This window comes from Lepeophtheirus salmonis, chromosome 6, assembly GCF_016086655.4.
Source record: "Lepeophtheirus salmonis chromosome 6, UVic_Lsal_1.4, whole genome shotgun sequence".
NCBI classification, from domain to species: domain Eukaryota; kingdom Metazoa; phylum Arthropoda; class Copepoda; order Siphonostomatoida; family Caligidae; genus Lepeophtheirus; species Lepeophtheirus salmonis.
In genome coordinates, this window is record NC_052136.2 from 42,395,245 (window position 1) to 42,407,474 (window position 12,230).

A 12,230-nucleotide genomic window follows, 5' to 3' on the forward strand; every position below is an offset into this window, starting at 1 on the left:
CTCTATTATTATTAAGTTTTCAAACAATCTAAATCATGTCCGGCAACATTTTTTCCGCCTTTTATGTCTATATTTGACCTTTTTATCTCGATATGACACTTAATTTTATGGAAATGTAAGCGCAAGGGATGGTTTTAGGGGCTCAAGAATCCTCTGAAGAGAGATGCCAATGCTGTGAGTGGTTTTCTTCCCGAGAAGTTAGATTTCGCGGGATCATTCTTGGAAATGGCGAAAATTTCCAACAATTAGGAGTTTCATTGAAGATAAGTGGCACAAACACCCTTTTTGTTAATAAATCCTAGCATCGACTCGCAAAAATAGTAAAATTGCATTATCAAAATGTTTCTTAAATTAAAGTAAAAAAATCCATAGGGATTATTAATTGATTTATGTTCAATATTGCTTGTATGTTGACTCACGACCTATGGCAAACGAAAATTAAATCAGGGACACTATATGTTTTATTTTATTGTGACCGTAAGTTTTTGCATTCTTTAAGTAGAACAACAATGCCTCGGTACGGCTAATCAAAATATTTTATAAAATAAATGTAAGATAATTAGTTGATGAATACAAATCCATCGCACACTTTTTTGAGAAAAAATCCTTCTAACGTCATTTCCAGTTGACTAACCACATATAAGAGGTGATAATAAAACAGGCAGGTAATACCAAAGTAGAGAGGAAAGAAAAGAGAAAATAATAGTATTCTAATTTAACTTAACCATGACATTTTTTGTGCACATGTTTCAATTGTTAATATTTAATCGTTTTTATGTAAATAATAACTAAATGAAAAATTACAGCTTTAGAAAATAAAAAGCCTTGCTTAAGTATAAACTACAAATAGTTTCGCACTCGTGATAGTTAATATTTTATCCAAATCAAAAAGCTTGTACTTTTAAACATTAACTACGTGATAAGCAATTGGTGATTCCATTGGATATTCTGCTCTACACAAGAAGTACATGACATACTTTTTGATCTCTCTACCAATTTATTGTGTACGCTTTTCTCTTCAACAAGTTTTTTCATTTCTAACCGACCTATAGACTAGCTAGAAAGGTGTTCTTATCTTTTTATTCCAGGAATACTCTAATACAAATACAATATCACACAATTAAATTTATTTAGTGTGGAAATCATATTCAAGATGGGGCTTCCAAAAACTGTTTTGATTACTGGTTGCAATAGAGGAATTGGATTAGGACTCGTTAAAGAATTCCTGAAAGCAGATAAAGTCACGAAAATCATTGCAACATGCCGGAACAAGGAAAAGACAGAAGAATTGGTTGATTTAGAATCAAACTCCCGTGTAAAAGTCCTAGAGCTAGATGTATCTAAATATGAAAATGACTATAAGGATTTTATTGCTCAAGTCTCTGATGAGTTAGGTATGAGAAAATATATTTTAATGTTAAAAAAATTATAGTTATTTCTAACCTTAGGTTCAGATGGCCTTAACTTACTTATCAACAGTGCCGGCATTATGGGAGAAAGACAGTCACTCGCTAATTTGACGTCAGAGGCCATGATAGAAACTTATAAAGTTAATTGTATTGCTCCAACTATTCTTGCCAGAGCCTTACTCCCACTTCTTAAAAAAGTAGCGAAGCCTGATGCAGGTTTTGGTTGTGACAATGCTGCAATTATTCAAATGAGTACATCAGTTGCATCTATTGCTGAAAATGAATCCGGAGGTAAGTATCCATATCGTTGTAGTAAAACAGCATTGAATATGGCAATGAAGAATGTCTCTTTGGAACTAAAGAAAGATGGAATTCTAGTTCTTTCATTGCATCCTGGTTGGGTTAAAACAGACTTGGGAGGTTCAAATGCTCAAATAACTGTAGAAGAGTGTGTTTCTACAATGGTAAAAACCATATGTCAGTTGAGTGACAAGGATCATGGAACATTCCTGCGATATAATAATACTCCAGTGGCTTGGTAATTCAACACTATCCTTAGAAAACAAAACCATGAGAAATATGTGTCTGATTATTGAATTAATTGTCTAGTTGTGATTTATGAATCATTTTCTGTATACTCAAGCAGCTTTTGTATTCATGGTCCCATATAATATCATATTTCTTTTTGAAAATGCCAATAAAACACAAAAGGAACTCTTTATCCATTTTCTTTACGTATAATTTCTTTTCAAGGTAAAAAAATAGCCTGTGTCAATACCATGAACATAAAATCCCTTAAATCTAGGTCTTATATGCTAAATATTTAATTTATTTAATCATTATTAGATGTGTTTTATTCATATGCATACTTATCTCATATATTACATATAAAATAAAAATAACTACTAATGGATTCACAAGCTGATTTTTGTTGGAACTGCAAGTTGATATTACAAATAAGCTTGAAAAGTTTGTGTTTGTAAATGTATAGGGTATTATAAACCTAATCTACTACAAATTTTACTACATGGTTCAAAAAATATAACTTATTAACTCATATCTACCCATCCAAATTTACAATTTCAATAAAATACAGACTAATGAAAAGATCACTAAATAAATTTCTAACTTTATTTCAGTTATCAAGAAATCACAAATAATTTATAATGGCACACAATAATATATATTTTTTTTTTACAGCCACTCTATTTTTTATATAATTTCTGAATCAATACTTAGCTTTTTTTGGTGTAGTGATAACTCTTTTAACTATGGATACCTCAGAAGCAGTAAAATGTTTTACCTGTAAGGAAAATTTTGACACAGAGATAAATGAGTGAAACTTCTGAGTTCCAGGTATAGTGGTGACCCTTTTTTGCCTATCGCTTAAGAGCACCAATTCTTGATTATATTCACTACATTTGGAATATGCAAAATTTATATTCTTAACATTTTCTTCCCAAAATGTATAAAATTCTATAGGAGTTAAAATTGGTTCCGAGGTTTTTTCCTTCTGAACAACGCCTTAGACTTACTTTACTCACTAACCGTATAATTGCACCTCCTGAACCATCACATGACCCTTTTCCATGACTTGTTGACAAAAAAATCCATTCTGTTGAGATTCCAAAATATGCTTTGTTGTAGCAAAGGTGTAAGAAGTTCTTAAAATTCTTATATTGTCTTGCACATCCGTCCGAAAAGTATTTTATTTTTTAATGTATGGCAAGGTGTCTTGAACAAATTGGATAAATTTATTGATAACTAAATGGACATTCACAGTATCATTAGTGTTTCACTGACAATATCACTGCAAAGTTAGCACGTTTTAAGCTGGTGTTTTGCTTGAAATACCAAACGAAAGGGTGATGTGTTTTCATAGAATTGTTCCAATGAAAACTTTGCACCTCGTCCAGAACAACGAAATAAAAATTCCCAGAGAAGTCAAAAACCACTACCATTTCTCCATCTTCTAACTCTTTCTTTGCTCTTTTAAAGCTGGAGGATTGCATTTTGGTTATAAAAGCATGCAGAATTGCCGTTTGATCTAATCAAACCCAAATGTTATCTTCTGATTTATAGACTTATCACTCATACAATTAAGACCATTGTGTTTTATAAAATCTATATAACATGTAATAAAATGTATAAATGAGTCTAAATCTGTCACGCCAAAATTCTAATTTAATTATCTTCCCTAATTTTGTACACTAGTTTTGTACATCCCATTCTTAGTATTTTGCTAAGACGTTGACCCAAATTTGAAAGTAGTCCTAAAACATTTTTGAAATTAATTAATATATGTTGACGGCCATTTCATGAAAATTTGAGAAAAAATAAAGTATTCTATGTTTGAAAATCAAGATCAAAGATTTGACCTCTTGACCTCAAGATCAAAGATACATTTTATTAGGTAAAAGTATAAAATATAGACCAATCAATGTGTAAATATCTATGCAATCACGTATAAATTAGATCGATATAGAGATCAAAGAAAATTAAAATTTTAGATTTTTGAGTTTCTATTCAATATTTAGCTATATGCAAAATTTCAAAAGATGGAAGATGGCGATCTGACGAGTGATTGATTTAACCTTGGATAAGGTTATTTATTTTTCTTTAAATTTAACTAGAAACCTAAACTATTAATTAAAACAATAATTAATAGTATTTGAATAATAATTATGCTCTAAAAAATTATAAAAGTTATTTTAAAACCAAGATACATTACTCATTACCCAACGAAGGGTATTTATATTCTATATTTTTGGTTTGAAGTTACGTGAATCCTAAACATAATTCATCTACATATTTTTGATTTTAGGAAAAAATGGCAAGATTCTTTTAAACTGATGTAATAACCATCACTAATTTAATATGTATATATTACAATAAAAGAAAAATAAACAAACACAACAGTCGTTGTAAAGTGTGAAGAAAACTCTAAAGATCAGTAAAGTTGGAGCAATCTGAAATTTACAATAGAACGGTGGTCTTGCCCAAAGAGAACGAAACAGGCTACATAACGTAGTTATCTAAAGGACTCGAATTCTTGAAGTTGTTTATCTAAGACTGTGAATTCATACTTCCAATGTATCAAGCCAAGTTATAAGAACCATAACAAGTGATTATATGCTCTTCCAACGAATTTTTAAATGTATTTTTCTAGTACGATACTATGATATTTGAATATGTAACTACGTTTGTAATAAATAATAATGACATTCAGTGATATTTATCAAAGAATATGAAAATTATAGCTCTATATCTTCATTCATTTCAAGTTAGAATGAGAATACAGCCCCAATTTCATTAACTTGTAAAACAAATATTAATGTAAATTCCTGTGTCAATGTTTAATTCCATCAATTAATTTATTTATTGAATAAATGTAAATACATATTTCATCTTCATAAAATCGTACTCTCCAACGACTCGACCTTTGACAACCTACCCGAATCCTCTCAGTGGTTTGTCGCTCCAAAGCCATCCACTACCTCACATTCTGGATTATAACGAAGTGGAAATCGCTTGATCTTGCCTAGTAGTATTTTGCAAATGCTTGTCCGTCGATCCAAGAGTCTTGTCAAATATGAATGATACATCATGTCTAATGATATTGTAATTGATAACGGAGAATTAAGTGATTAGCACTTCTTCCATGAGAACCGCTGTCGTGTTTTTTATTTTTCTTCTATCATAATATATATTATATTGGTGATGATAGTCATTATATCAGTTTTAAAGAATCTTGCCATTTTTCCATTTAGACAGTTTTCCTTTTTTTTATTTTGCCATTTTTCCATTGCCACTTTTTCTGGACACCATATTTTTGTTTACTTTTTATTTCAACGATCTTGTCTCCTCTTTCCTTTTTAGTCTCTTTACTTATCACTGAAGGACTCAAGGGAAAGAGCAGATTAACAAAAAATCCACAACAAAACTTTTAGATCAAGGAGTTTTGAATACGGGCCACTATCGTTAGTGTCCAAAATAACAAACTAAGTCAATCCGAATAAACAGCTGCTAATATGATTTAAAATATAGCCTGCAATATATTATTAAACTTCCGTTGTTTGTTGTTCAGTATCTTCTTCTAGAAATTGAGGAGTTAGTTCTTGAAGAAAATATGCATTATCCACTTCGTCAGATTTATTTCTTCCTTCTTTATAATCATCTAATAAATCGATTAGATATTTACCATTATCATACTGATAATTGGAAGATCCCTTTTCCTTCATGAATTGACTTAAAGTAATTATTCTTAGATTGATGTTGGAGTTGGGATTTTGTACCTAATAAGGCTGAATAAATTTTCCACGGCATCTTGAGTAAATCTTCCAGTTAAAATGAATGAAAATCCTTCATCAAGGATCTTCATGTGCAACTGAAGGATGGAAGTTGTCGATAAAATGATACTAGTTTACGATGGCTTCCCATAACCTTTTTTTCCTACATTACATTGACGAATGATTTCGATTACCTTTTGTAAAGTATGAATAGCTTCATTATATTTGTTCTCATTTTGATAACTTAAAACCATCATAGGTGATCGATAGGTCATGAGTTCGAACCAGGAACGAATCAAATCAATAAATTCTGCCATTAATAATCTTAACCCATCTGACTCCTGGATTGTCTAATATCTCAGGCCGCACTTGTTGCATGGGAAAAAGAAGTCATTGCATCAGCAACATTCATTTTTGAAAAATGGCTTGGGTTTATGATACTTCCAGAAAGATTTTGAACAATTTTCAATTCCTAAACTTTTTTTAACTCTACCGGTTTTTGAAGATGTTTTACAGAAACAATATGGTTTGATAAATGTCTTTCTTCCCCAAAAAATGATGGCAAAATAATTTCAATATTGTTTACTAAAGATGTTCGAAGATTTTTTGAAGATGGGGAACACCATAAAAAAAGTATACATTTTCTTTCGGATTTGCTGGATGAGGGACGAAGTTGACAATTTTATTTTTTCTTACAAAATTAACTCTCTACCAACGGAACATTGCCTGGTTTGATGGGTCCATCATATCTGTGGTAATTGATCTTACACGTAGACCAATTTTAGAAGCTTTTATGACGACATCTTTTGTAATTTTTCCCAGTACAGACCCATTAACTGAATCTGGAGTAAAGAAATAACCAACTGCTTGCTTCCATCTACTTGAAATTCCAGCGAGTATAATCACAAAAATATGTGTCTTATATTCGCCTGTGTGCTCTATTTCAAATAAAGTAGGAATTTGATTATGTACCGTCCTTTTGAAGACTTCCGCAGAAACATTCATTCTTCAAAGTGACCCTAATGCAAATAATTTAAGTATAAATAATTATAATTATGGAGCCCAGTGACATCATTATAAGAAAACCCATTAAAATATTTTTCACATCCCTCACAGTGTAAACAATGTTGATTGTACTACTTGGCAAACTCTTGAGTCTTTGGTGGGAGTCCAATTCGCACGTTTGATGGCATTGATCCACAACTTCCTTCGATTGATGTCTTTTGGAAAATGAATCATTTTCTTGGACGATAAGCAGGAAACTTTTTAGTCAAAGTTGATCTATTATTACAATACACTGCACAACACGTTACCGTTATGAACAATATAATGTAATTAAAAAAATTAAGCTCAACATGTAGTACATAAATTAAATTCAACATCTTTAAAATTGCCCTGATACCAGCTGACAATTAATTAATTATAGTGTTGAGTAGTAAGTAATAAAAAAACTACCCTTGAAAAATTAGAAAAGGAAAAACGGTTATTGAATTTCTTCTTTCTTCTTTGTTGTTCATTACTTAATAGATCGTCGTGATGTTAACTTCTCCCTCACAACTGAATATTCTCAACTTTCTTTGTTGTCAATTGTTTTAGAAATACATAATGGAATAAATATATATAAATTTAAGTACAATTATATTATTTTTCCTACACTAACACTATAATTAATTGATGTAGAATGTTCTCTTTATAGCAGTATTTTTTTTTCTCCCACTCTACTTATCGTTAATCATATAGTCAGTATTGAAAACTACATGTTTATTCTTAGAATTGTATGAAATAGGACATAGAACGAGTGCAAAAGCAAGATTTTTCATTTTCCAAAGCTGATGTTAACAATTAGTGATTATATTTGTATTGACATGAGAACGAACAATGAAATATTAAGAATTTAAACGTGTATATTTTTGTTTGTTAAATTTATATTCAACACAACTATTATTATTGACTCTTCCCCCCCCCCTCTTACCTGCACCAGTAGTACATGCCTGTTCCATAAATGTAAATTAATAGTCAAAACCTTGAAGTATATAATTTACTTATCAAAAGTGTACCCAGGATTATATATATTAGGGGAAGGGAGCATTTTTTTAGCGAAATTTAAGAATTAAAATTTTTCAAAAAAATGTATAAAATCTAGGGCTATTCACAAAAAAATTTCCAAAACAAAGACTCAAATATTAAATTTTTTGGAACAAAATTTTCAAAAATCTACAGATGTTTGGAAAAAACTTAAATTTTTTGGAAGAAAATATCAAAAATTAAACTTCTCTTTATTTTAAATTTCATTAGCTGTTGACAACAAATTATTTTTTTGGGAAAAAGTTGGAAATGTTATTATTATTATTTATTTAAATTCAAACATTTAATTTTTTGGAGTGCTGTTGTCAGTCTCGCCAGAGCAACCCACCCGATCATTCTGCTTGTACGCCCTGCTTAGAAAAACAATGATAAGAATGCATTTATTTAAAAATCGTAGACAGATACAGACTTTAAACATTAAAAAAATGTTCGTAATTTTGAGTTACCAACGTAAGTAAAGCTTTGTTTAATTCTGAGCAGATTAGATTCCTGGGCTCTGAAGGTCAAGTTTGATTTTTCGCTAATAAGTTGATTTTTTTCATTAAAAATATCAATTCCACGTCTCTCAAATTTTTTTAAAGGTAGGTAAATGGTAGTTGACGATTCGAAAATGCACCAAAAAAAAAAATTAAAAATCCAAAAAACGAATTATTCTAATAACAGAAAAAGAGAGAAGTTGTTTTAAATACGAATTAAAAAATGGGAATTAGGAAGATGATGTGCGAGTTAATCTTAGTATGTATCTTCTATCTTGATTATGGTTGAAGAAGAAACATAAAAAATTAGCAATGACAATAAATAAGTCACAAGGCCGAACATTTGAAAAAATTGTTTGTTATTTACAAAAATCAGTATTTTCACATGCTGCATTTTAAAGAGTGTCAAAAGAAGGTGTAGGTTTAATTATATTTACACGAAATGGATACCAGCAACAAAAATTTTTGTATACAAGGAGGTTTTACAATAGAAATTTTCCTATTATATAATTATAATTTATAGTAAATCATTTCAGTTTAAAATTTTTCCATAAATAAGCTAAATATATATAAAATCCATTTAATTTTTCATTGGCTATCTTTAAGATAGCGTATTCGTGCTAGTAAATAGTATATCTTTTATGATGGCCTCGTTGCAAATCTTGGAACCATGGGAAACAAAAAAAAAAAAAGAAATAATTGCTCTATAAGATTAGAGGACTTCCTACTCAAGAATTAGTGGGCCAAGGTTTAATCTGAATATAAATGTTTTACGCAGAAAAAGATATACTATAAAATATATTATGAAGCAAGTCACGATTTGTATGGCTATTTCTGCAATAAATGCATAAAAGTATGAAATAATTTAATCGTGATATACTTATATATTTAGATTTACTAACAGTTTTTTAATCTCAATGCAAATCAAAAACTCCAAATTCTCATGAGCAAACGCCTAGGAAATTTGAGTTTTTGGAAGCGGCGTCAATTTTGACCAAATATTTGTAAAAAGATTTTTTTTTTAAATATTTATTGTTATCATTTTTTAGAGAAGACATTTCTTGTGAATATTTTATAGGGGTAAATACATTAATCGTTTATTTCAAAAGAAATATTCTCGAAAAATGTAACCCCATACAAATTCTACAATGAACATTGTAAGTGTATGAAGCTTATTAAAGAAGAATGACCTTTGATTGAAATGGAGGAAAAAAGTAAAAAAAAAAAAAATGACTTCGATTTACTTCCATCTTCTTTTTTTGTTTTAAAGACATTTATTGATTTCATTGTATACATCAAAAGAGGAGATTTCTAATAGGCGAAGAAACTCAGTGAACAATGGACTCATAAGAAATTCTTCTTTTAATCTCAATGTGCGTATATTAGATTCACTTTTGCTATTAAAGAATGAAATGTAACACATGAGCAGAAAATTACCGGGCTTCATACATAGATGGTACTATTTTTTCAATTCGTCTCATTTTAAGTTAGTACCAACCGTTAAAAGAAGGCAGTCAAAATTTTATGACAATTTGTTTTTTAGTTTGTGAGTTATTGTGCTAAGTGTAATGCTACTTTTATTATTCTAAAAAAATGGTTCAAAAACAGATTGGTGTTTTAATTTTAAACTGCTTCTCGATGGGAAAAATACTGTTCAGGCAAAGCAAATGCATGAAAAATGTAATGGGTACTCTGCTCCATGAAATGAATAAAAATAATAATGTTAATTTTTAAAAAAGCCAATTCTGAACAAACAAAAAAAAGCGTTTCTTTGTTAATCCAGGAAGTTTTCAGCTCATCATTTAAATTGACTTTAAAGACGATATCTAGGTCAGATCAAAAGTTGCAAATTTCTTGAAAGAATAGGATTCATCGCAGCCAAATTACCTATGTATGTATATCTGCAAAACGATCCTCAATTTGTACTATTTTTTGGCAGAACTGATCAGATTTCTTTTTGCAGTAGTAATTCTACAATGGCCAAAAACTACTATCACTCATAATCCATTGACGTGATAACAATTCCGCTTCTTGTGACAAACTATCGTTACCTATAGATTAAAACCTTTATTTAATATGACCTCAATCTGGCCCTTTTTATATAAAATCTATAAATTTCTTATGATTTGATTATGACGATCAATTTTTTTAAATTGCAATTTACGGGGCCATCCCAGAGTTAATAATTATAATTTGTCAATAGAAACTAACGATAATACGTAGAAGAATACAAATCTAATATACACTCAACTTAGAGAAAATTCATTCTAGCTTGCTTTTGTGTTGACGTCCACATATGCCTTGTTGTAAAGTATAACTCAATACAGATTTTAAACTTCCCTCAACGATTATTTTTCCTTCCTCTTTTTGTCTTTTTTTTTGCCTTTGCCCATAAATTTAGATTATAAAAATGTATCAAGGGAATCATGATGTAAACTAATTAGAATTCTCTGTAATTTAATTAAGTGATTAATTACTTTTTTAACTCCATTTAGTTATTTGATGATATGGGGGGAGGGGGTAAGTGTAATTATGAAGATTTATCTTGTTGTTGTAGTTAGTTAAAAAAACATAAAAACTCGTAATTAGCTATCATTAATATAGTAACATTATATTAAAAAATAACTTAGGATTTAATTTTATTCATTGCCACCTTTTGATATTATTTCTTAACCAACATTGAGGAGATACAATCTAAATATATAGTATGACCACAACTATGTGTGCCCATAAAAAGTGCTACTAATCGGTAGCTTTTTAGGCATGTTAAAAGAAGAGACCGAAAATAAACATGGTAACCTGACAATTCGAAGAATGTTTTTGAGAAGATTGTAGGTCGCACATAAAAAAAAATGGCACTGACGAAGGAAGTCGTCGGTGTCTCAAAAAGCACTGTTTTATATAGCTGGAAAATGGGAGTATGGGATTGTTAAAATGCTTTTTGGCGAATCGTGCCCATGCCAGTGTTTTTTGAATGAAATTATCGCCAAATGGGTGGATTTTGATACAACATTTTCCATACGATAACTCGGAGTCTATGAGAAGTCAATCACCCGCCATTTTACCAATCTTGGCCTGAAATCGTAGCTACAAAGACCTGAGCCCCCTTTCACACCTTTAATGCCACCCAAAGACACTATTTTAAGTTAAAAAAAATATTTAGATAAGGAGACATTGTCTCGCTACCGTCTTCTCCTTGCACTCTTACAAAAACCATATCTACCAATTAGTAATCCCTATTACTCGTTTTTCTTTATTTAATTTATTGAAAACAGTTATTACTTCCATTTCCTGTAAAATATTAATTCACATTTTTTGGCTCTTAAAATAAATCTATAAATATCACAGCAACCTGGATTGCATCCATTACGTCAAAGCATTCTCTTTATTACTCAAATCCTTATACTAACATTCATAATATATTGCCTTCCAATTCAATTTCACAGGAACGGGCCTTGATTGATCTAGAAGAAATAATCCATGCCACGTTTCGAGAAATATATGGTAGCAGAAGACAAAAATTTTAGTTGTTAAATACTCATTAATATATCTAAAATATATATTGTTAAAATGTACTTTTATTATTAAGTATTACTTAACTACAGTATGTTAAAATTTTATTTTATTTTAAAGGGAATTTGTTTGCTTTTTCTTGTCCATCTATCTATGAATGGTATAAACAGAGTATTCTGTTTCCCCTATACTGCATTTACATAGTTGAATTGTTACACTTTTGCTCCTTGAAGTTTATACACTTACTAATCCATGGACGATTAAGCAAACACATGAAATGATGTTCAAAAAGAAAAAGATTTATGAATTCAAATAACTATACATTCATTTCATAGAATTCAAAAAAATATAAATATATATATTTGTTGTTTTCAATTCATAAATGAAAGTCTTTCTGCTTCGTTAACCACTTATATGTATATACATTTAAGAGAGCATCATATTTTATCCATGTATGT

At 29.8% G+C, this 12,230-nt stretch overlaps 1 protein-coding gene across 1 annotated transcript; it reads left to right on the plus strand.

The window, feature by feature from the left end:
- The first annotated feature begins 1,043 nt into the window (after positions 1-1,043).
- On the plus strand, positions 1,044-2,128 carry LOC121120599 (C-signal). Its single transcript, XM_040715476.2, has 2 exons — positions 1,044-1,394; positions 1,449-2,128. The coding sequence occupies exons 1-2, from the start codon at positions 1,154-1,156 to the stop codon at positions 1,949-1,951; spliced, it is 744 nt and encodes a 247-aa protein (XP_040571410.1). The 5' UTR covers positions 1,044-1,153; the 3' UTR covers positions 1,952-2,128.
- The last annotated feature ends 10,102 nt before the right edge of the window (positions 2,129-12,230 follow it).